The sequence below is a fragment of the Alosa pseudoharengus genome, unplaced genomic scaffold (genome assembly GCF_046254945.1).
Source record: "Alosa pseudoharengus isolate Yale_2024_CS ecotype anadromous, Long Island Sound unplaced genomic scaffold, YU_APseudo_1.1 YU_APseudo_1.1_scf_7, whole genome shotgun sequence".
Taxonomy (NCBI): Eukaryota; Metazoa; Chordata; class Actinopteri; order Clupeiformes; family Clupeidae; genus Alosa; species Alosa pseudoharengus.
The window spans coordinates 32,576,088-32,601,538 of record NW_027468859.1 but is presented as its reverse complement, the minus strand read 5'-3'; the positions used below and the strand labels follow the sequence as shown (position 1 = coordinate 32,601,538).

Genomic DNA, 25,451 nt, shown 5'->3' with positions numbered 1-25,451 from the left:
CAAGTGCTGCGCATAGTTGCAGTGGAATGTGGCTGCCCAGGGCATTATAAAACTAATCACTATTAGACCTACTCATACACGGCGGTGAAATGGCGTATTTAGGTGTCTAAATTCGAATCATATGCTGGGGGAGAAATCGTCGGACATCCATGATTATTTTCTTATTCAGCACCCCTGGTCAAAAATATGTTCCTGCGAGCCTGGAAGTAGGCTATGATTTGAATGTAGACTGTTGTCAAATTTGGCAAATACAAAACGGGAGAAACAATATGGTTCATGCTCTCTCATGCTGTTTCATTCGTGCCGAAAATGAGGGAGAATGAAACATTAAGCATGTTCCACTTTTGCATAAATAATTCCTGAACAGTTTTGGTCAGGGCTGATAATGCAACTGTATTTGACAAAGGATTTGACAGTTTCATCTGTTCTGGCTATCCCGCTATTTGGATCTTACTGTATCTCACAATGAACAAAATCTCAACACTAAATGAATGATGATCCGTAATTGTCATCAGATAGCCTAGTCATATAGGTAGACATAAGATGAAATAATTAATTCGATAATATTTTCCATCTTTGCAGAGGAAAAGTTTTGTGTAAAGGGAATTAAAGGCCTGTCTCATATAGACGCCTGTCTCTAATACTAGCCTGTGCAGTTTGGCGATTTGGGAAAATAAAAGCCCGGGCTATTATTTGGAGTTTTACGGTAAACAACTGCTTACAAAGATGCTTATGAAAGAATGATATGCAGCTTTCAAGTGACAAAACGGCAAATTCACGTTCACATTAAAATTCTTGGACATGCAAGTCCACATGGAATGAACTACAATGTGTCAACCAAAGTGACAAAGCCCACAATTGGACAACTCTATCAGCAATAGGCTCATTCGACTTCATGCATTGCTGCACAGATCTGATTTGATGTGATACATGCTGGGTTGAACGCAATGCATACTGGTTAGAAATTCTGTTCGACTTCATCCTGCCAGACAGGAACTTACCATGGTGTCACCATGTCACGCCCTTAAATTATCTGATAGGGCAGTTTGGAAGGAAACTCCCTATGCCAAAGATTACATGTTTCTTATGCTGCTTCCTTATGTTGGAATGTGCGAAAATTAACAAAAATGTAATGATTTCTGCAACAGTGGTACTGAAAACTTCTTGATATTCTGTTATTTTATGCTGTTGGTTAAATAGATGACACATACTGTATATAGCCTAAAGAAAACACAATACTGAATGTGCTACAATGCAGGCCTGTTAAATGCATGATAAAAATGGTTTAATAAAACTACACCATAGCAATTTATTTTGTCAGTCATGTTCATTTAATGAACAAGAAGGAAACTGTTTTTATTGCAAAAAATAATGCTCAACTGGAATAGTATATTGTGGAAAGGTCAAATGCTTTTTGGACTAAACTGACATATGGTTCACCAGTTAATATGTTTGTGTGGGAACTTGAACATAGTCCGCATGCAAAAGAAGCGCACTTTTGATTACTGTTAAAGACTGCATTCGGTACACATCTGTAATGAACCTAACATCCTGTACCTAAATGGTTCGGTATGAATATGTGTAGGTTTACACCCCTAGTGATTGAATATAGGCCCATTAAATCCACACTCACAACAGAGTAGGCTATAGACTGCCATCTTAGTGCTGTGCTTCTCTCATGCCTGTTAGCCCACAATCTTGGCACCCTTGCCAACTGAAGTAAGTGGAATTAAAGACGCGGCAACGTTGTGTTGGTTTTCCTGTCCCCACACTCGTTTATTTTTCTGTAATAAAACTCCAAACAGATGTGTGTTCTGCACAGAGCACTACAGGGCCACGAGGTGGGTGGGGATCCAGATGTTTGTCAACAACAGAGTGACCCCTGTCAATCACCCAAAGTGGCATTCCATGCTGTGCAACATATCAAAATCTCAAATCCCAAAAACAAAAGAAATTAAACAGAAAAACATTAACTGAACAGAACTTAAAGTATAGCAGCTAAAAAAATAATGTTTTTTTTTTTACAATGTCAGTAAACCATTAGTAATGGCATAGTCATTTTTATTTAAAACTCTTCTTGCTTTAGCATTCATTACAAATTGTACAACAGCTCATTTTGTTTGTTCTTATAATAGCGAGCGTAGGTCACTCTGCAAACTCTTTTCATATAAATAAATACTTTCACATTCTTAAAAGCCTGCTCTCTCTCTGCTCTAGCTAGCAAACCCATCACCAAGAACCCAGCCCCCCTTTCCTATGCAAACACACACATTTACAAAAATAAAAATCACTCCATTCTTTCTCTGATCTGGGACTGAGGGCAGGTTGCTGGGTCCTGTCCTGCCTCTGACCGCAGGCGAGGTCGCCACTCACGGGGGCGCAGGTCGAGGGCGTTCCCTTACGTCACGTCATGACACACGGGGGTTCCATCGCAAATGCAAAACCAACGCCAGAGGAACCAACGGGGTAACACACACAATCTCAAAATAAATAAGCTGTTAAAACAATTCAGCTAAAAAATAATATCAACAAAGTCAATGAACGAAGAAACAAACAAACACAAACATGTCACCCATCACCCATTCATGTGTCAGTTCCACTGTGCTGAGACATGTGACACAGTTGCAGTGCAGTGCAGTGACAGAGAGTAAGACGTTAAAAGCAATGGGGTGTGTGTAGCAGTAGTATTTGTGTGTATGTGTGTGTGTGTGTGTGTGTGTGTGTGGGGTGAGGTGCTGAGAGGCTGTTTGTGGATGCTGAAGCTGGTGGCTGGCTGAGGGACTGCAGCAGGACCAGACTCAGGCCTTACGGGCAGCTCAGACACACACACACACACACACACACACACACACACACACATAAAGCACACACACGCACACACACACACACACACACACACACACACACACACGTGCATGCACGCACCCACAACCCTGCTGCCAGTGCTGCCAGTTCCTTTAGCTTGTGTGTGTTCCTGTTGAATGGGGATGGAGGAAAATACAACTAAGGAAACGCTCATGAGAACAGGAGGAGGGGTGAATGGGAGGAACAGAATAACAACAACAACAACAAATAAAAGTGTTCGATCAGAGGGGGGGGGGGAGAAATTATTACTTAAAAAACTGAGTAGTGATGAAGGAAGCAAAGGGGGCGGGCCAGGAGGGCGGTGGGGGAAAGAGGTGCGCTAGTATTCGTCCTGTTCCTGGGGCTGCCCTTCCACTTCCTCTTCCTCCTCAGGGGGAGCGAAACCGTCCTGGAACAAACACACACAGAGGTCGGAGGTCAAAGGTTAGAGGTGCTGAGAGTACGCTGAACGGGACGCAAGTCCAGCCAGACTGGCAGACTCCTGGCTGTAAGGGATTAGAAAGGGAAGAAACAACCTCCTGCATTGATCTTTCCACTGTGTTGTGCATTGGATGGCTATGGGTGTCTGTGTGGGGGATGTGAAATGGAAGCTCAAGTTTATTCCTCTCATCTGGACAGCTGCTTCAAATGGCATCTAACGTACACATGGTGAGGCTAAGAGGAGATAACATGGAAGACGCTGTAGCACAATTAGCTGCAGCATTGATACAACATTCAGGTGCATTGCCCACAGACTCTTCACTGTCCTACCACTGTCACTCTACACTGTGAGAAAAAAATGGATGCAAGACCATGCATATTGGAATGTCACCTATGTGTCACTAAATATTAATTTCTATACAAACCAAGATGGCGGATTCCTAAAGAAACGCAAGCACACACACCATAAGTGTATCTAAATTAGCTATGTACCAAAAATTACATTTTACCATGACTCGAAGAGGTGTAAACAGTGTTGTGGAATTTTGATTTTGCGACGAGAATTCTCAGTCTAACCGTTGATGTGCCGTGTCAGTGGGCGGTGGTCAATAGGGCACCCACCAGCCCAGCACCAAACTCTGAGCACGGTGAACAAAATCGGATTTTGAAGGCAGTAAATGCTCCTGTTAAGAACCAAACCAGATTTGGTTCAAATCTACACACCTATGGCTACTGAAAATGTAAGGTTCATTTATCAAATGTTATTTTGAAGTATTAAAAAACATCTTTGTTTTAGAATTTTGAAAAAAAAGGGGCGGTAGTTGGTGCTTTTACGATACCCAAGTGAAATAAAATATACAAATATACTAAATCTTAACATACTTTAGTATGCTAACAGCTACACTAATGTATCATTTTACTGAATCAGTAAACTTTAAGTGTGCTCATGGTTAAGTGAACTTCAAGTGCGTTATTTTTACTGAAATGATTCTTTGTGCAGTGAAGTTGAATTGAACTTGCTTCAAAGTACAATTTCTAGTTCACTTCATGCTAAAAATGTGTTAAAGTGGAACTTCAAATATACTTACAACATACAACAACAATTGCGCAAGAATTGCACAAGAATTGAACATAGAGTATGTCCTAGCCTCTAAATTACCACCATCTGTTAATTGGCTACTGCATGCTAGCCCATCTCCTTAGCCTCTACGCTACCACCATCCATTCATTCATTCATTTGTAATATTTGAGTAGGCTATATCTCTAACAATTAACTGATTATTCGACTTGCCGTGCATACCAGTGTCTAGCAGTAGGCTAGACTACGTCGTAGCTGGATGGGCAAATGACGAAAAATACGGCATCAGGAGACAAACAATATTTATTTCATCACGGTAAGTAAGTACTGCTATTACAGCCAACAGAACATGATATCCCAGGTGTACTGCACAATCTGCTCGTGTGACTTTCCCTTCGCTCTAGTCATGTAGCACAGTGGTAAACATAGGAAATGAATGGTGTGGGCGATGACACAGCATAGAAATGAATGGTGTGGGCGATGACACAGCATAGACACAAGAATGGCACAAATGTTACAGTGGTGCGTGTTGCTGAAAGTTTTCTGAAGTATGTTAAGATGTAGGATTGTTTTCACCTGGGAGAATATTATCTATTGAGTATTTTCAATCTATAGGTAACATATTAAAAGTACACTATATGTCACTAATCAAGCATGTATTTAACTGCATTAGTTGAAATGTACATAGTGTGTTCATATATAAAGTATATTTTAACAAAATGTTAGCAATATGTGACCTTGAAATTGTACTTTGTACTACAAGTTCAATACAACTTAAGTACACAACTTCACTCAATCATGAACACATTTAAGGTATACCCATCATTAGTGTAGCTGTAGTATATAGAAGTATGTCAAGATTTATTATATTTAAGCATCATTTTTTTCTCCTGGGACCTTGCAAACATTTCTATTTACTAAAATAAAATACACTTTTATAGTACAGTTATAGTGTACTACAAAATGTCAGTAAACTAAATTACCACTGTAGGTATGAGCAATGTAATACACGTTTTAAAATTATTCAATTATAATATATTATAATGTAATATATAACTATAAAATGTAAAATACACACATATTTAAGTGCACTCTTTGCAAGTAGACTTGCAAACACTTATATTCAGTGACACAAAATAGACTTTGATAAAGCACACTAATAATGTAAGAAATTACGTGAACAATTATAATACTTTCCATAATGGCACCAAATAACCACTGTAAGTTTGAGCAATTTAATACACTTTTTGAAATTAGAGTAATGTACATTTTAAAATACACTTACAATAAAATACACTTTTTTAAAAGTACACAGATATGCCACTTCAAGTCAGAATTAGTATATTTATTTCTAGTATAATGAAGTTGTACTTAATGACATCTATTTGCAAGTATATGTTTTGAAATGACATGTTAAACATACTTTAAACCAAGCAAGTGAGGGATGGAGTGAGAGTGGTGGGGGAGTAAGAATTAGTATATGTATTTCTGGTATACTGAAGTTGTACTTAATGACATCTATTTGAAAGTATATGTTTTGAAAGTACGTGTTAAACAAACTTCAAACAAAGCGAGCGAGGGGTGGAATGGAGTGGTGGCAGAGTAAGAATTATTATATGTATTTCTGGTATACTGAAGTTGTACTTAATGACATCTATTTGTAAGTATACGTTTTGAAAGTACGTGTTAAACATACTTTAAACCAAGCGAGCGATGGGTGGGGTGGAGTGGTGCAGGAGTGAGACGCGAAGAACTGGGTGTTGAGGGGAGTGAGGGGCGTAGATCTGGGTGTTGAGGGGAGTGAGAGGAATTGATCTGGGTGGTGTAGGGGGTGCTACCTCTGTGGCGTAGAGGACGTTCATGATCTTGGAGAGGACGGGGTTGTTGTCGTTCTCATGCTCCTGGCAGATGAGTTCAATGTCCCGCAGCTTGCCAAAGTAGAAATCTCGCTCCTTCTCCAGTCCGTCTACCGTCAGCTTCAGGTCCATCAACTGAGGCGACAGAGGAACGGGGGTCCCATGGAAACGAGGAGAGAACAGAAGAGGAAAACATACTGTTATATACTGAACTCTGTTGCACACCCAGTATAGTGTGTATAGGGTTGGACACTGAAAACTGGACTGTGTGTGCTGCAAGTAGCAAGTGTGTTTCGTCAAATGATATCTAATGCACAGAGTGCATGTGAGTGTGTGCGTGTGTGTGTGAGTGTATGTGTGTGTGCGTGTCTGACTGGGTTTTGAGTAGTAGGTATGTTTATAGACATGAAATGTGATACATGGAGAATGTGTGTGTGTGTGTATGTGTGTGTGTGTGTGTGTGTGTGTGTGTGTGTGTGTGTGTGTAACTTCTGTGTGCTTGTTCACCTGCTGATTGAGCTCCAGGACCTCTGCATCACTGCCGCCGTTGCGAGAGAGGGCCATGTGTCTCCTCATGCCAGAGGAGGGGGTGCTGGTGACGGCCCGCTGTGGGACAGGCGCGCATTTGGGCACTGTGGGGGACGTCCGCTGGGGTCCTGTCAATACGCAAACAACACACATCCATGATTCAACAGCCAATCAGGATCAGCCACTAACAGGGGAGCAACAATGCAACGTCACACGAATATGTCGCAATTCAAATAATAACAATACGCCGTGGCAATACAATGCACCAAGGCATAAATCCAGTGTTCATTAAAGGTTGTATCAGCGATAGCGTGGATGCGTCACTTCTGTTGATGTTCAAACAAAACAGAGAGCTAGCTCGCTACTCCCTCCCCCTCCCTCCCGTGCAATTAAAACTCTCCTAAATGCGCATCTCGACGGTTATTGGTTGAAACACTTTATTTTGCTTTTGAGTGGTTGCCAACCCTTGTTGGTTGCAATTGTTTTTTGTGTACAGATTTCGGAACCTAGGCTGCCTACAGAGACGGCCTGCTTATGGGGCAGACAGCTAGCGGATCGTTAGGAAAGATTAGATGAATGTGATCATTTATGTTTGGGCCTTTTTTGGGAGACATCGCTGATCGCTGATACAACCTTTAAAGGTTAGCATCGTGACTACCGCTGCAAAATGTATTTCTGTCTGAAAATGTGGACATTTGATAGCAGCTCGGGTTGATAACAAAATATTTAATATTTCTAGGCCTAAAATACAGATTTGTAACTAAACTTTGTGGCTTGGTAACGGAAGATGTTCAGAAGCTGACATGCAATGCTACAGAGTTTGATAGTTTTGTAGCTATGGTCCACAAAATCAATTTTTTGTTGGTTATATTGTGAGTGCATCAAACCGAATCCTATATAGCACCGAATCATAAGTTGACTGCTTTGTTACACCCATAGCCACTAAGCTTCTCCGTGCCTACATACCATTTATACCTTTCTTTGCAAAACAAAACAAAGTCAAGTAGTCATACAACCGTCACTGCAGCCATGCCTGAGGACCACAAGCTGAGCACAACACACTGGGAGAGGCATCCAGTTCCACAGCACTCCTGCTGGCCATTAAACACACGTGACGCACAGAAGCACACAGGAGAGCGCTGAGGTGGCTGAGCTCTCTCTCTCTCTCTCACCAACAGAGGGCGCTAAAGAGCCTGTTATGACTGCTGCTGGGAGGGAGCAGCCTGTCAGCTTAGCAACAGCTGCATTAACGCAGTCACCTTCAGAGCTCTGGCTATGCAAAACAACAAAAGGGAGCACAGAGAGAGAGAGAGGGAGAGAGAAGGAGAGACAGCAAGAGAGAGAGAGACAACAAGAGAGAGAGAGAGAGATAAAAGGTGGACAAAGAAGAGAGGGAGAATGGCAAGTGCAGCCAGAAAAGCACGCGCACACATCACACACACACACATGCAGGAGGCAGTGGTGGTGGAGGGGTGTGCTGGTTACCTGGGGGCCTCCTGGGTTTGTGGAAAATGAGATCACCTGGGTTAGGTGACGGGGACACCTCCATGCCCTGGCGGGCCAGCTGTGGGTCGTACTCTTTGCCGTCGTAGTTGGCGTCAAACAACTTCTTGAACCACTGCACAAATTCAAAGTTGTCCTGGAACCTGCCCTTCACCAGCTTCTCCACCGGAATGATCTAGAACGAGAAAGAGAGAGAGAGAGAGAGAGAGAGAGAGATGAATTTGACAAAGAGAAATGGTAGCTGATGATAGTGTTTCTCTTTCATGTGATGCGATTTGGCTTTGAAGGCTACCATGAAAAGAATTCTAGACTCATCTGTCTAACGCAATGGCATCAGTATGAAAAACACAAAGCTGATTTATTTCCAGAAAGGTCTCTTGAGAGTATGTACATTCCTTTAAGTTTACACCAACCTCCATTGTTTAGACTCTTGTAGTTAAGGTCAAATACATACTTTCTCAGGGTGTGTGTTTGTGTGTGTGTTTGTGTGTGTGTGTTATCCTCAGCAGCTCTTGTCTGGCCTGATGTGTAGCGGACGTATACAAGTAGGACACTCTCCAGACAGCATAACAGGGTGCAGAGCAGTCAGGCAGGTGAAAAGAGGACAGCATGGCTGCGCTGTCTGTCACCACAGCCACATTCTGGATAAACCCCCTCCCCTTCTCGCACTAACTATTTGCTGTTGACCAACAGGCCATAACAAACCCTTAAAACTACTCATTGTCTACTTACTGAGGAATTAAGATTTAAAAAAAAAGTCATGGCTGTCATATGGTTTAGCTGTACACCACATAGAAGTGGCTCAGGCTAAGCTGTTTGCCTGTAAAAACATGGGAAGCAAATAACAACAACCAACGTATGCTTTGTTTTTTTTTGCCCGTGATACGCACAGCATGTTTAGGTTAAATTAACTGCAGAGTTCCAGCAAACTACAGGCTGACTTGAACGCTATAGACAGACAGGCAGGATGTGCGTGCCCAATACTGCACGGGAGCTCTGCAGCTAGAGTGGCCGAGAGACGAGGGCCATGCAGGGCATCTGAACGCTGCCAGCCAGAGGTCAGAGGTTAACCGTGCCACAGCCCGGCGCCATTATACATCGTCAGCAAGTTCTGCTACTCAGTCTGACATCTTGTTTTGTTCACTGAACTGCAAATGATGATCTATATCCGTTACTTCAGAGCATATCTCGATTAGTACATCGGTTTAAAGACTCTCAAGCTTAAAAACAAAACAGATTTGAAAAGAGTTCAAGAGGTGTTTTAACATTAAAATGAACGATTAAAAGTCATTAAACATGTCAATTCAAGTAAAAAAGCACAATAAGTAGTTATCCCTACCTTCACACTAATTCAACACAGATTTCCACTATGTCTCATGTCCAACACTTTATTTCATTATAAACACGTGGCAAACCTGTAAAATGGCCTCGCTCCTCTGACTAACACCAATACTAAACGACACAAAGAGCGGAAAGACAGATTTGGGCTAAGCATAATATCAGCTACATTATAGCCTCAAAGAATTCTGGTCAGCTTACAGTAAATCAGATCCCAGACCAACACAGTTCCCTTCCAGCTTTATCTGCTCACAATCAGCACCGGGATTCAAATGGATTTGTGTTATTACAGAACTAACCCCGACTCTGGGAACATACCCCGGATACTTCGGCCGTTTTTGTTCTGTTCTCGGGCGAGATTAGCCATTGGCTGCAATGAGGGTTTTTAAGAGGCAGATACATGCCTGCACTGGCTTTAGCTGTGGGCCCGCACCTCGGTTTCCCTGCGTAGCAAAGGTTCAGTTACATTTGTCATTATTATCTCCCAATGATATCTTGGCCTGAACAGCAATGTGTAGAATTCTAGGCGGTGCTTCACTCAAGCAAGGCAAAGAGTGGCACATTGTTAAATTTCATTCACATTGTTGAAGCTTTTTCGCTGGATCAAAACAATGCAAAAAAAAAAAAAAAAACGCTAATGATTCAATAGCTTTCTGTTCATTGTCTGGCTCCTATGTACATGCAGCTACTAAAATGTCACTGGTAGTGAACACCCCTAAGAGTAGACAAAGCAAACGCACACCGATAGTAGAGTTTTTTGAGGTGCTGGTCACAGGATACGTGATCTTCTGAACAAGACTAGACCGCAAACTGTAGCAGCTCATATGCCAATAGTTTAATAAAAAAACAAAACGTTTAGTTTCTAATGAGCTGATATTAATTGAAAGAATGTTTTGAGTATGTCATTGTTGAAGGTTATTGTGTTTGCATTGTATTCTATGTAGCCCAAAAGTTAAAGTCAAATCAAGCTCATTACTGGCAATCTACTACAGGTGTGCTAGACCAATCAAAGGCTGGGTGTTCACCATATTAGGTGCGTTCTTTCACTGGATTGTAAGGCTTGAAAAAGGCCACATGCCGAAATGTTTTTTTTTTTTTATTAAACTATTGGCATGAGCTGCTAGAGTGTGCGGTCTCCTCTTGTTCAGAGTGAACACCCCTAACCAGTGTTGCCAAGTCCGCTTATTATAAGTGACTTTGTGCTTGTTTTTTTGTGAAGTCGCTGGAACGTAGTTGTAGTTGCAGGTGGGCGTGTTTTTTGGTGCGGTTGCTTCTTTTGGGCTTGCTTCGTACCTGCTGTTTCTGCGTAGAATCCATGCAGCGCCTACACGTATACAAAGGGCAATTAAAGCCTATGGCCTTGCGTTGGCTCTGCGATATAGGCTACTCTACACTGTTGCCTGACATGACCGCCCCAGTAACTTCGGGGGGCACGGAGTGGACGTTAACTATTTGGTCATAGGTCGCTTGTTTTAGCTTTGCTTCAGAGACCTAGTTGCTTGTTTTTCGTCACATGACCTGGCAACACTGCCCCTAACCCACTAGCAGTCCATTCAGAACCAGGAGGCGACAAAGAGGCTTGTGACTTCTCTCAGTCTCACCTTGTCCACATTCATGCGTTTGAAGGCAGCCTGCAGCACTTTGAAGTTGTGGATAAATTCGTGCTCAAGACGGGCCTGGAACTTCACTTTCTTCAGCAGGACGCAGCCAGGGAACAGCATGTCCATGAACTGGCAATACGCCACACCTGCAAGGAGATGGTAGATCGACATTTCGATCAACATCAATATTTACTATCTATTGCAAGCATTACCTCTGCTTTATTGCCAATAATGACAAATGAAGTGAATGCTAATGTACACAATTTAAATACTATTCTTGTTCTTAAAGACTGTCCTGTGCTTATTAGCCTGTACTGGCCCTACTTGAGTTCAGTCTCTGTGCTTGTTAGCTTGTGCTTGTTCTTAGCTCAGTTCCTTGTGCTAATCCATCCTCAGCTAAGCCTGTGTGTTCCTTAACCTGTGAGTTCCTGTCCCTTTCCCACTTGAGTTCAGTCTCTTTATTTACTACCCTGTGCTACTCTGTGTTTATTAGCCTATGCTAGCCTGTGTTCATTAGCTTATGCTAGCCTGTGTTCATTACACTGTGCTAATCTTTGTTCATTAGCTTATGCTAGCCTGTGTTCATTACACTGTGCTAATCTTTGTTCATTAGCCTGTGTTCATTAGCTTGTGCTAGTCTCACTTGAACTCAAAGTCTGCGTCTGTTGAGCTGTGCTGCTGGTCTCACCTGTACACACCTGCTCTATCTTAGTGTATATCTGCTGGTCTCACCTGAACACAGTTGCTTTGTCTCAGTGTGTGTGAGCTGTGTTAGCAAGTCTCACCTGTACCGAGCTGCTTTATCTTAGTGTATGTGAGCGGTGTTAGCAAGTCTCACCTGTACACAGCTGCTTTATCTTAGTGTATGTGAGCGGTGTTAGCAAGTCTCACCTGTACACAGCTGCTCTATCTTAGTGTATGTGAGCGGTGTTAGCAAGTCTCACCTGTACACAGCTGCTCTATCTTAGTGTATGTGAGCGGTGTTAGCAAGTCTCACCTGTACACAGCTGCTCTATCTTAGTGTATGTGAGCTGCAGAGAGTCGTTGACCCAAGCGAGCATGTCATGTCTGCTCAGGTTCTCGATGGTCATCGAAGTGGAGTATACGTTCACCGCCATCCCCCAGCTACAGAGAGAGAGAGAGAGAGAGAAAGAAAGACAGGGAGGGAGGGAGAGAGAAAGAGAAAGAGATGCAAAAATCAATACACAGAAATATCCGGTTGTTCACACTTAGACAACAATAATCATGTCCCTGTAGGCGGTTCTGCACGACACGTCAAACACATGCACTTTAGCTACATCAGCAAGGTCACTGAGACCGTTACTTACGTCCACTCACTCACTACACTCCGACACACACTTACATGCTGACTCAGCCAAATGAACTCTTCAAAGGATACCATCCCGCTCTAACAGCCGTGAAGAAGGAACTCGGCCAGTGGTTAATTTAACTCAATTCAACCGGCCATTATGGTTTAATAATTACGTTCTCCAGAGGCGAAGACCTAATTTGATGGGTTGCTTTCATGAAACAACCAATTGTTATATATGCCTAATTATTGAACAATGCAACTAGGCCCAAATAAAGGTTTCCTCCCTTTAATTACTTCACCGTAATTAATGCGGTTTGAAACTGCTCATCCATTCATAATGGTAGCCTTGGCCACAGAAATGTTTACAATGGATTGTGCTCTGGCCAGGGTTGTGTACAGCCCAAAACACTAGCAAGCAATGCCCAATGCCCATGGCTGCGTAATGCCAGCTACAGTAGACTTAAATGGCAGTTATGGAAGGAGAGGTCTTCCACTGAGCAAAAATTGAAGGGGAAAACTGGACAATTCTGACTGACACACATAAATCGCTAGACGGACAATATGAACACCTGCTGTGCACAAAAACGTTAATTTATTAAATGTTATAGTTTAAAGAGTTGTTATCATTGTTAGGCTGGTACAACTTGCTGTGTTAGCAAGATGCTTTGCTGTTCACGTCGCCAGCATGAATGAAGTTAAGTGGTGTAAAGGCTCCAACAGGGAACAAAGAAGGTTTTTTTCACATATCTATGAAAGGCCATTATGGCCAGATCGGAATGCACATAAAAAGATGAAAAGAGAGAGAAATATAGAAGATATTGTTGGCTGTTATTACATTAGGTAGAATTAAAGGTAGGAGGAATCACATCCGGGAGATGGTGAGACAGATCGTATGTGTGCATGTGCGTGTGTGTGTGTGTGTGTGTGTGTGTGTGTATGTGTGTGGGCGTGTCGTGAGTTAAGAACAAGTTTAAGGTAGGCTAATCCCATTAGAGTAACCTAAAAGCTGCTCAGATCGCAGCCACAGAACTTTCACTGTGAACAAAGGAACCATGACGCATCTCACACACACACACACACACACACACACAGACAAATGAGATCACACTATGAATGAGGTCATTGCCACTGCACTGCCATTGAAGGAACGCACACAAACACACAGATCACAAATACATCAGTGCAGCTACACACACACACACATACTCGCAGTGTTGTCACAGCCTTCACTGTGGCAAAAGTGGATCTTCACATGTTTGCACTTGGCCCTTCCTGGTAGCAGAGCAGCATGCATCCTCTCTGGAGCGGCCTGTGTACGGCTTACATAACCACAGAAGACTGCCCTGGCACCGGACTCTCACTCAGGACTCAGGAGTCAGGACACACAAAGGGATTATCTCTACCAAAGCGGCCACACTCCCCCCCCTTAAAAATACTAACGCTCGCCATCCGACCACGATCACGACCACACTGCTGTGATATCCCATCAAGTAGAGGCTACTGCTGGGGATCAGGTCAACACAGGAGTTTGTGAGTAAAACACAAACAAGCTGGGAATATGTCTCAGCAGCCCCAAGCAGAAGAACAATGGCTCAACACCTGAGAACCGGTGGTCATCTGATCTCCATGCTCTCACTAATCGCTAGCTAGTGCTAGGACCAAACAGCAAAACACAGCCTCACTGTCCTGTCCCACGGCTAACAATAGACACTGATTTCATACGGCCCACTGGATGTGTTCAGTCCTAACTTAACTAGGCCATACTCCATTTTCGTTGGTGTTCTAGAAGCTTATATCTCTTGTTCTCCTCCATGCCTTAATATTGCCCCTCTTCCTTTTCCCATGGGTTCTGTTACCTCCTTTACCCCGTTACCTGTTCTTTCGCTCCTCTCTGACGGTACGCTTGCGGGAAGGGGTGTTTCGCCCCTCATCTTGGCTGCCACATGGGGAGAGTGTGCAAGACCTCATTGATGCTCAAACACACACTCTCTCTCTCACACACACACACACACATACCACTCTTAGGACACGCAAACACACACTCGCATACACTGATGGTGCTGAGTCTGCAGGTGTGATGTGAAGTCAAGAGGGAGGAGCATCCACACACACACACACACACACACAAAGAGATTTGTGTAGGATGAACATCGCCTGCAGACAGCAGAGAGGAGGAGCCTGCTCTCTCTGTCTTTCACTCAACACACACACACACACACACACACACACACACACACACACAGGCTCAACTGACGTGGTCCTGTACACTACCCCTCCCATACCTGTCCCATCAGCTGTAACCCTTAAGCTAAGCTAAGCTCACACACACCTGTAGAAAAGTAGGTGATAGCATCATCTCTGGGACAGGTTGACACAGAAGTGAACCTGAATCTCTAGCAGCACAGGTACAGTATGGACCATGGAACTTACTGTATCTAGGTGTGACCCACACTAGATCAGACCTCTGCTGTTATTAGCTTCTATCTGGGACAGTTTCTCCAAAGTTGTAGAGCCCAAACACTTATTTATCCACAAATCACAGAACTGCCCAGCCTTTACATACTATGAGACTAAATTGGGTTGCAGGCCTTGGACTTACAGGTTTATTATCAACAGTCATAAAAACCAACAGCTATAACCTTGAGTCAGCTGACCTGCAAAGAGTAGATATTGAAAATGCACATAAACAAACACACCTATCACATGACTATGCAACAGTGCCTCGGCAATCTCAAACAGTGACACGAAAGCTGACACAAAAAACACACAAGGCCTTTAACCTTTCAATTACGCATACAGAGTAGGGCTGCACGATATATCTAAAATCTATCGTTATCGCGATATCAACACTTGCGATGGACATACCGCAAAGATTACTTAATTTTCGATAAATTCGATACATTTTCTGTGCCGTGCGCATTCCATACAGTCTATGGTGTATTCACATTCTGAATGTCAACATATTTTACCAAACTGATGCGGTCATGCAGCCAAAGAAGCCCGTCCCCTACCAGTTTAGGTGTGTGGTGTTTTAGGTGTTAAAGCGGGAGCTAAGTCGTGATGGCTGAAAATAGTGAGTCGAGCGAGGTAGGCTACACTTGGGTGAAGAGGAATTAGTGACTAAAAGGAAAAGCACGTCTGTTATATGGGAATATTTTGGTTTTATGAAGGATGCCGTGTTACAAACACAGCGCAAATGCGTCCTTCTCCACCGTGTTAAAATAAACAATTTCTTTCGTTATCGTTATATCAGAAGTTGTCTTTCACTGTCTGTAAGACTTGTATTTCATGATTTGCATTTAGCAAAAGCCCCAGACAGCAGCACAGAGGTAATCAGGATTCGTTATTTGTAAAAGTTGTTTAACCTACTTCTGGACTGTGCGATTGCAGCCCAATTACTTTCACTTTCCGCTGCCCTCGTAGTCGGCATGCCGGTAGCCTAATAACGTGGGATGCGCAGCGTACTGTATGAGGTTACAGACTGAGATGATTGCCGCGATATAGCTTAAGTAGGCCTAGCTTCTTTGCTAGGCCCATCGAAGGCTGGCAATGTGGAATATTCCGCTGGTTGGTGCACAAGTGTTCAGATTGGCAGTCCACCCGTCTTTTATGAGGATTAGGAGCAGATCGATCTTCCACACAACTTCGATAGCCTAGTCAGTAGGTCTCTTAGCTGTCCACTTTCATCAGGCCATATAGGCTACATGATATTTTATATTATTTAAAAATTATACATTTATTTCTGTAATTATACATTTACCCCCCCCCCCCCCAACCCTACAGTGTATCTTTGCAGCAAGCAGAATGAAAAAAAAAACATTAAATATACTGCTCAAAAAAATTAAGGGAACACTTCAATCATACACTGAATCACTCTGTCACTGTTTGGTTCTGAGCACAAGTAAAACTTTTGAGGCGAGTGTTTTATTTTGCAAGAACTGTCAGACATTCTGTGAATGTAGTTTGAGAATGGAGAAAAGGGTGGAAGGTTTCAAAATATGTGTGGAAAACCTTTATTGAGCAGTATATTTAAATATCGCAAATTATATCGTTATCGCAGTACTCAATAATGGTATCGCATATCGCATGTTTTCCTAATATCGTGCAGCCCTAATACAGAGTTCAGGCATATCTGTATCATATGATTAATGTGTACCATAATAAACCTTTGCCTGTTGACACAGAAATGTCAAAACTCACTCAAAAAACCCCACATGCAAAACTCACACTCAAAAGCCCCTATTCAGACTACAAGCATCTACCGACAAGGTGCAATGTAATGATAATGTAGTTACGCAATAACATGCAAAATAACCACTAGCAACGTCAAACATTGCACAACAAAGTCACAAAACAAAGTAGTGTGTGTATGTGTGTTTTTTGTGATATGGTTGTATAAGCTTCTGGATGCCTAAAATGTCCCTCGGGATGAATAAAGTATCTATCTATCTATCTATCTACAGTATCTAATATAATTTTAACTTTTGAGGTGAGAATCGACAGGGAATGAATGAATCGCTCTATATACGTGAAAATGGCTTGATGCACACACACACACACACACACTGGCATATCGGTAATCTGCTGAGCATATACGTGAACAGGGCTTGATGTGCACACACACACACACACACACACACACACACACACACACAGGCATATCGGTACCTGTGCTGAGCCAAATACCTCCACTGCCCCGTCCAGAGCATAGAGACAAGCCCAGTCAGTCCGCCCCTGCTCTGGGTTACAGTGGGGACACACACATGCCTGAACATGCCACGCCAGCGTCCACTCAGATAAACAACCCTGGCCTATGTGTATGTGTGTGTGTGTGTGTGTGTGTGTATGTGTGTGTGTGCCTGCTTGCAACTACTCTATTGCATAAACTCGCAAACATAAGGATGAGTCATAAATCAGTCATTACTGATAGACCTGACAGATAATTTTTGCAATCCTACATTTAGGTGCGAGAGAGCAAGAGAGAGTGAAAGAGGAAGCGGGAGGAGTGATAAAAGATAGGAGAGCAATATTTCACATGCAAAAAGTCACATGAAAAAAGTGACGACATAAAAGAATATTGGATGATGACCACAGGCCCAACCAACAACAAGAGTTCATCATAGGTCAATACACCAGTGTTTCCTCTAGGATTTTTTTAAGCAGTGGGGGAAGGCCTGTCCTGTCCGGAAGCATAGTAGGCTAAATGCCCTCCGCTGGCTGCTGAAAATTGCAGTTTAACAATAAACAGAAATTCTAATCCGAGGTACCTGTCTAGTTTTATTCCATAAATATATTGTTTTTTATAGACGTTAGTGGCATGCGCTATCAAGAGCTTCCATGTGCTACACATGTTTGTCAACATCGCAAAAACACGAAAACTACAATTTTCGCACAACTTGGTGGAAAGCACAGGCTAAGGAAAACCCATTCATTTCTGAAGCTGATCATATTGAAAGTATTTCCCATATCGTAGCCTACTGTTAAAAACAAATCTAGCGGAAACACTGTATATTATATTTTACCATGTCTGCTCGCGGACCACTTGGGATAGCTTGCGGACCACCAGTGGTCCCTGGACCACACTTTGAGAAACACTGTTCTAGAAGCTTTGAGTCTGCACAATCCACCACAGAATCTCATACAGGTGACCAGTAGTAGCCTGGGTGAACCCGGACAAAGCTGTTAGCAAATTTGAATTTGCTCTGCAGGTTCGTCTGGAAAGGAGCCCATTGATGGTGTTCTGATTTACCAAAAATCCAGGAATGTGTATTTTCTTTGGAATTGAGTGAACAACTGCAGTGTTAAGATATGTTAGCTGCACTTCTGAAACGATTGGTTAAGACTTTGATGCACAAATCTAAGTTAAACTTCGCTGCTGCTTATGCCCGCTGAAATTCAAATTTGCTAACAGGTTCGTACGGGTTCACCCAGGCAAGACCAGAAGAGGATGTGTAATCTCAATTTGGCTATAAGGGGATAACAGAGTTTCCTGTGTGTGTGTGTGTGTGTGTGTGTAGAACAGAGAGAATCTAAATGAAGCAGGAATGTAAAAGCACATTTATACCACTAGGTTTAAATAGGTGACCTACTAACTGCCTGGCAACAGCAAGGAGTGACCACACCTTCAGTCCTCACACACACACACACACACACACACACACACACAATCTAGAGACATGTGCTGGAGGTACTGCCCACCTTGTACTGTGTATTGAGGAGCTGAAATTATCTTCTACAGCTTCAGAGTCCTGCAAAAAGAACACAAGGAGGTCAACAGTTTTATTTACAAACATTATCACACAGACACAGACTCACCAATACAGCCCATTCCATTGGCAAAGTCCGAACACTGCGTTTTATCCATACATATCCTTCACTGCGGAGCAATCGTGTGGCTTTTCCATGGATCTATCTACTGAGGACTCCCTATTCAAGATCCCAATCATACAGTCTGCTTTGCAGACACCGCCCTCACAGAGATGTTATGATAGGACAACAAGCATATCTCTGTGTGTGACTGTGAGTGCGTGTGTGCTGGACTGTGCAACAGACTGCTTGTGTTTTCAATGTTTTTCCACAACTGAGGAAGAATCTGGAGAATTTGTCTTGCTCAATCTCTGTCTGACAGACACACACACACACACACGTCAGCAGAAATGCTTGAAACTCTGGAGCCACAGGGGGGGTTAGAACTAGCGTTGGGCACCGAAACACGGTTCTAATATGGCACCGGTGCCGACACAAACGGTAGTAACTGCATCGAATAACAACGTGGATTTCGGTGCCTCATTTCGGTGCTTAAATAGCGTTTTTTTTTTTTTTTTTTTTATACGAGGCATCATCACTGCATGTCATGCGCCATCTCTAACGTCTTGCTCTGATAGCAACACATCCAGATACAGTTAGTTAACATAAACACTGGATGTATAAACCAGAGGGGTGCACCACATGAGTGGACAGTGTTTGACAGCTTGCGTGAGCCCAAGTAGCTTACTTTTAAGCGATATCGGGAGCTCCTGTCAAAATCTAGCAGTGGGCCTAACTACACACAAGCAAAAGGCTATGAAACAACGTCAACAGTAGGCTAGATAGCCTATACGTTACACAATATCCTTGCTAATGCATAACTGACATTTATTTGAAATGTTATCAGCAAAGTTGTAAGGTGAAAACTTTATTTCACGGTGTGTTAAACAATATAATGGCATGATATTAATCTTTCATGTGCATGAGGTCCATATAGCATCACAATGAATATGAAGATCATGTTAAAAGTTAGCTGGCAAAAAACAAATATGTAGGTTACATACCTGATGTCACTGAGCTGTCAAAGAGGCTACGAAACCATCTCCGTACGTTATCGCTAATTAAACTCAGCTGACTGGTTTTAGCGCATAGCCATGGTTGCTGTTAAAATGCCTACTTGGCTAGCGCTGGGAATCTTAACACTTCAACACCGACATGTAGCCTAACATGTTCAAAACTACTGCGTGTTATGGGTTAAGTCAAGACATAACATTTCTTGAAGCATTTGGGAACACACTGAATTAACTGGAAAGTAGAGTCCCTGTTAGATTAGCTTGCTTGCAAATGCCGTTGTCCATGACCTGGCAGTTTTATGGCAAGCGGTTTTAACATACCTTATGGCAAACCGCCTACACTGGGTAAACTTGAAAGCTTACCATTGTGTGTGCATGCATGGCAAGCTGTTTTAACATTTAAATGTATTATTCATAGGAGCAATGAGATATTGATAGTAAATTGAATATAACAGTTCAATTTCATGTTCAAATTTGTCTCATCAATAAAAAAAGCAATTCATGCTTTAGACCATTTTAATTTAAAACATTTTAAAAACAAAGTACCGGTTCAGGCACCGTTTCGGCACCGGCACCGTTTTAAAAGTATCGATTTAGCACCGGTATCGGATAAAACCCAAACGATACCCAACCCTAGTTAGAACTGCTGTGGACAGTTTGGAGACTAATTTCACTAATAATGACTATGACTAGGCCAGAGAGAGAGAGAGAGAGAGAGAATCATATTGAAACAATAACTGGAAACTGCAAACTCGATAAAACTCGATGGCAGTTCCTGTTGCTGATACCATGGGGGCTCTTTGTAAGAGAATGAGAGTGGGAGGGTGGCAAAAGAAAAAGATGTGTATGTCTTTCTCTTCCGCCTCAAGAGTCATAAATAAATGAGTATTTCCTAACACATGCTAATCCAGCCTTAGGACACAGAGAATAGTTTACACAGGTGCACAGCAGTTGTCTGTGACTGAGTGTTTCTTTTCTGTGTTTACATATATGAACCAATGGTTTCGTAAGCTCTTACATAACAATAGCCAACAGTATGGAAGTGTTTGTAGTCAAAGCCACTGTGTGTGTGTGAGACAGAGATTTCCTATGCATGTACTGTGTATCTTGTTGTCCTACTCTCAAAACCCAACACTGTAAACATGAAAAGTACCAAAGTCCCCTTTGTCAAATGCATCCAATGAGCAAGACTGGCTTAGGTGTTTACTGTATACTGCACGATGAAGGATAAAATTAAATCATTTATAAAAAATAAATAAATGCACTGTAAAGTTATCTACCTGTGCACTGTGATGTCTGGCAGCATGCTAACTAATGAAAAGCTAGCACAGTTGGCAGTGCTTATGTGTCTTTGTTGTGTGCTCCCATGAGAGGCTATAGATCCCAGAGCATGCAGGCATCAACATCACCGTCATAAGGCCCCACAGGACATGTGCCAGTCACTGCGTCAGGTCATTGACATGGCAATGACCTCAACGTAACGCCTCAGAACAGTTTCAGCAACATGACAGGGTCTCTCAGAGCAACACATCTTTTCTGGCCAGCCATCTTTATCACAGGATCCAAGCTATGCGGAAACTATACTGCACTCTAAACTATACTGTCAATGCATTTGTTTACTTATCAATAACAAGCCAGTTTTGTAAAGTAAAGGTCATTCTTGCATGAAGGCTTGTCCTATCCACCAACCATGTGCAACACTAACAATTACGCTACCTGTTACCGCAGTAACCCTCAAAATAGAACTAGTTAGCATCACCAGTCGCATTTACAACATCCAACCAGCATCCTCTCTGAAAGTGTCTCCTGTCACCTGCACGTCTGCACTCTTCCCAGGAAGTTAGTCCTGGTTCTCTGAGACTCCACATCACCCAGAGAGGGGCTCAGCTTACACATCCAGGCGTCCCACAACAGAGCAGCCGCCCCACAGTCAGTTGAGCTCACCTTTTTCATTCATGACAGCATAGTGCATGGTGCCTCACTGCTCAGTGGAAGACAAGGGACCTGACCTGGGGCGCTGATGTTGTGTTCTACTGTAGGTCACTGCACTACATAATAATAATAATAATAATAATAATAATAATAACAGCAAAAACAACAATAATAACTTATATTTATATAGCGCCTTTCTCAAACTCAAGGTCATTTTACAAAACGAAATGGGAGGGGGGAAAACTACATTGAGGCTGTAATATGTGGTACTATATAATAATGCTATATATATTAATAATGCTATATATAACAATAATATATAATGCGTATTGTCAGGGGTGAAAACGAACACTTTCTGCATAACAGGTGGGTTGTTGTGAGTGTGTAAGTGTAAGTGTTGTCACTCTCATCATTAGGCCCTAAGGCTGTGTGTTTATCAAGGTCTCCCATGACTGGAACAAACTGAGACATAGGCCTACATGACTATGCAGTAAAGGCCCCTCCTCATTGGCTATTAATGAGATTTTATCAACAGAAAATGTGTTTGTGCAAATGAAACGTAATTAGTATAATCATCATCTGAGATTTAAAACAGTCTTGAGAGACTTAAAACTTTACACAAGTACGAGTACACACACACACAAAACTAAGACCTGTTCATCATTAACCCCCCCACCCCCCACCCCATACACACACACTCCTCTCACAGATGAGAGAGCCTAAGTTTAAGGACCACTGAATACACTCTTTCACGCTGGGTGTGAAAACACGCTGCAGACAGTTTCACAGCGCCTGTAAAGAGATGCAGTGAGAGAGAGAGAGTCCTTTGTTTCTCAGTAAAGTATGAATTCCATGCGCTCTGACACCAACACTGGTTTGTGAGCGTGTGTGTGTGTGTGAGAGAGAGAGAGAGAGAGAGAGAGAGAGAGAGAGAGGGGGGGGGGGGGGGGGCTGTGTGTGTTTCTGATGATAAAGGGAGTTTGCTTGTCAGCACCACGTTCGGCCAATAATAAACAGCTTTACAAGGCCAATAAAAACGCTAATCCCCGGCCGAATGTATTCATTGCATGGCCCACTAACGACCTCATTTAATTTACATCCTTGACCCATACTGCGGATCTGTCCTCAAAAGATATATTGCTTGCCTTTGAACCACACGTCATTCAAAAGAAGCAAACTACCACAATTATTAAGTAGGCGTACATCTTTTGGCCACTTTTGTCATCGGTATTTGCGCAAAATAGAATGAGTTTTCTGTCACAGAGCATGACTCAGGTTATCTTGAGGACTGTATCCATAGATTCATTCATCTGCAGTATGCAGCTCAAAACGATATGGATGTCTGTGAAATTATTTGATCCAAAGCAAGTGTGGTCCAGGCCAAGATGTCGCATGACTAACGTTAGGGGCGAGTTTACTGATATGACGTTAATAGTTACACCCTACAAACACACTTGTGGAGCATGAGGCCTTGGGTGGCTAACGTAAGGGGTGGTTTGTGTAAACATTCGGCCATGTGTCTGAATCTTTGGGTTAGTTCAAGTTGTTATCTATAACTAGCAAACCAATGTCGCCCACAATCATCAATGTGGGTTAAGCTTAACGTTAGTTGCTGATAAATTAAGTGTTTACGTTAACTGAAGGCACTCAAAACGCCTCAATGTAAATTCATATTTAAGTGCAGTGATAGAAATAATTCACGTCTCTGACTGGCTTGGAACACACGTCAACTACTTTACCTCATCTCCCGTAACCCTTCACAAAGTAAGGTTATTATATGGCCACCACCCACTTGACGTATCGTTACTAGCGAGACAACAGTGAAACGCGCGTACAGCATTAAGTACGAGCTAGTTAAGCAAACTAACTGGTTAATCTCGAAGACCTCGGGATATCTGACACAACTAGCTAACGTTATCCATGCTGTCACAGCAAAACACGCTAGGCTACCTAAACGGAACTGGCTACCGTTGTCGAATGAACCTTTTACGTTATTTCACGTTACTTAACTAACTTAAGACGAGCTGTGATTGTATTTGCAAAACACGTGTTAACTCCTCAAGTTTATACCCTGTCACTAGTTTCTGATGGTGGTGTGCCGAATAGTATATATTGCTGTATTGCTGAGAACTGCGTACGTTATTTCGGCCGACCCCCTCTGCAGGCCTGTGGAAATATCACACACACCGACAGCACGGGCTTAGCGGCTTTGAATGGGACCCGTCGCCCCAGTAACAGTCTATTACAGTAGCTGGCGAGTTTAACAGAAGTGGTTAATCTCCCACAACTATTAAAATAAGTTACTATGACTAAAAAGAATACACGGCTATTTAATAATTTCTACTTACTGTCTCCCGAGAATCGGTGTATCTGTCGCAGCTAGAATATTCCGGTCCTCTGATGATTCTGTTGTTGCTAGCGCCAGTGCTCGCTCTGTTGTAACGCTAGTCGCCCCCACCGACCAGTTCCATACACAGTTCTCGTGTGGACCTGCGTGTGCTCGACTGCGCAAGCGTATTTGATACGAACTGTCCAGCTAATCGTTTGCCAGGATGCAGAGGTTTACTGGCTACTTGCAATGATGTTGTGTAGCCAAATGATGTTAAAAAGCTCTTTTCATTAGTATTTGATAAGCTCAGGTTTATGGAGCAAAACATATTTCAGTATCTTTTTAACAATAAATGCAATAGTTAACAGGCCATAGTTTCAATTACTTTACATAGTCCAATGTTAGGCTTTAAAAATGGTTTTGGTATTGAAACAGTTGTCTTAAGCTAACTTTGGACACTGAAAAGTGTTGTAAAAATCAGTCGGTCGGCCATTTGCAACGGCCTACTTGCAGTCAGCCATTTGCAACGTCCTTTTCTGAATGTCAGCCTTCTCTCTCTAAAATGTATTTTTAATTCCAAAATCACATTTTGTGAATCAGCCTACATTCCTTCAAATTGATCAAGGATTTTATATTTTATTTGTGACATACATAGAAGCGGCCTACTTTGTAAAACTTTGTAGGCTAATTATGCATTAGTTGCTCAACTTTCCTGTGCAGAGGTGTCCTGAGGTATCTAGGCTATTTATAAGGATAAAGAAGAAGATTTAGAAGAATTTAATACATAGATTGAGAGAGAGAACGGGGTAAAAAGTGCAGTGTGTAAGTGCAGTATCCAGTCCATGTAGGCTAATAGTATTTGAAAGAGGTTTATGTGTTCAGGATGCTAAGATGGCTTGAGGAAAGAAACTCCTCAGCCTCTGTTTGTGAGAGGGGCATCTGCCTGACCTCAGTGGTTTTAACAAAGCATGGTCAGGGTATACTATTTTTGTAGATGTGAAATTTAAGACAAATTTAGACATGTTCTTCTCAATCTCCACATGTAAATCTGCTAAAGAACCTATTTCAACTCGCCATGCACCTACTTTAACTACTTGTCAGTGGTTCAAGTCAAATGGTAGGCTAATATGGAAAATAAATTGACAAAACAAAAACTGTATATTATAGTTATTTATTTATGCACTTTTTCATGTGATAAGAAACAAGCCATAACGGTATACTTCACCTCTCGACACAATTCTCTACTGTCACATACTGTCACAAACCATTTCACAATGCGCTTTTCACAGGCAAAACAACTCTAGAAATAAACAAGTATATAAACGTATACATGGCAATTTGAAATACTTTTTTTTTTTTTATATATAAAT

At 42.3% G+C, this 25,451-nt stretch overlaps 1 protein-coding gene across 2 annotated transcripts; it reads right to left on the bottom strand.

The window, feature by feature from the left end:
* Nucleotides 1-1,752: 1,752 nt before the first annotated feature.
* Nucleotides 1,753-24,235, bottom strand: LOC143109343 (microtubule-associated protein RP/EB family member 3-like). 2 transcript variants are annotated; one of them, XM_076272004.1, is made up of 8 exons: nt 24,101-24,235; nt 18,700-18,749; nt 12,187-12,314; nt 11,190-11,335; nt 8,269-8,425; nt 6,727-6,875; nt 6,202-6,354; nt 1,753-3,253 (listed from the first exon to the last, which is right to left on the bottom strand). In XM_076272004.1, exons 3-8 carry the CDS (start codon nt 12,305-12,307, stop codon nt 3,185-3,187), a joined length of 795 nt encoding a protein of 264 aa, XP_076128119.1. In that variant the 5' UTR covers nt 12,308-12,314; nt 18,700-18,749; nt 24,101-24,235; the 3' UTR covers nt 1,753-3,184. The 2 variants fall into 2 exon arrangements, with proteins under 2 accessions (XP_076128119.1, XP_076128118.1); XM_076272003.1 differs by lacking the exon at nt 1,753-3,253 and having other exon boundaries at nt 4,649-6,354.
* Nucleotides 24,236-25,451: the final 1,216 nt, after the last annotated feature.

Excerpts from the sequence above, each read along its gene's own strand:
- LOC143109343 (XM_076272003.1), bottom strand. The coding sequence starts at position 12,307 with ATGGCGGTGAACGTATACTCCACTTCGATGACCATCGAGAACCTGAGC. Across the intron at positions 11,336-12,186 it reads GATAGAGCAGCTGTGTACAG|GTGTGGCGTATTGCCAGTTC; the intron begins GTGAGACTTGCT and ends ATCTCCTTGCAG. Across the intron at positions 6,355-6,726 it reads TCCTGGAGCTCAATCAGCAG|TTGATGGACCTGAAGCTGAC; the intron begins GTGAACAAGCAC and ends CTGTCGCCTCAG.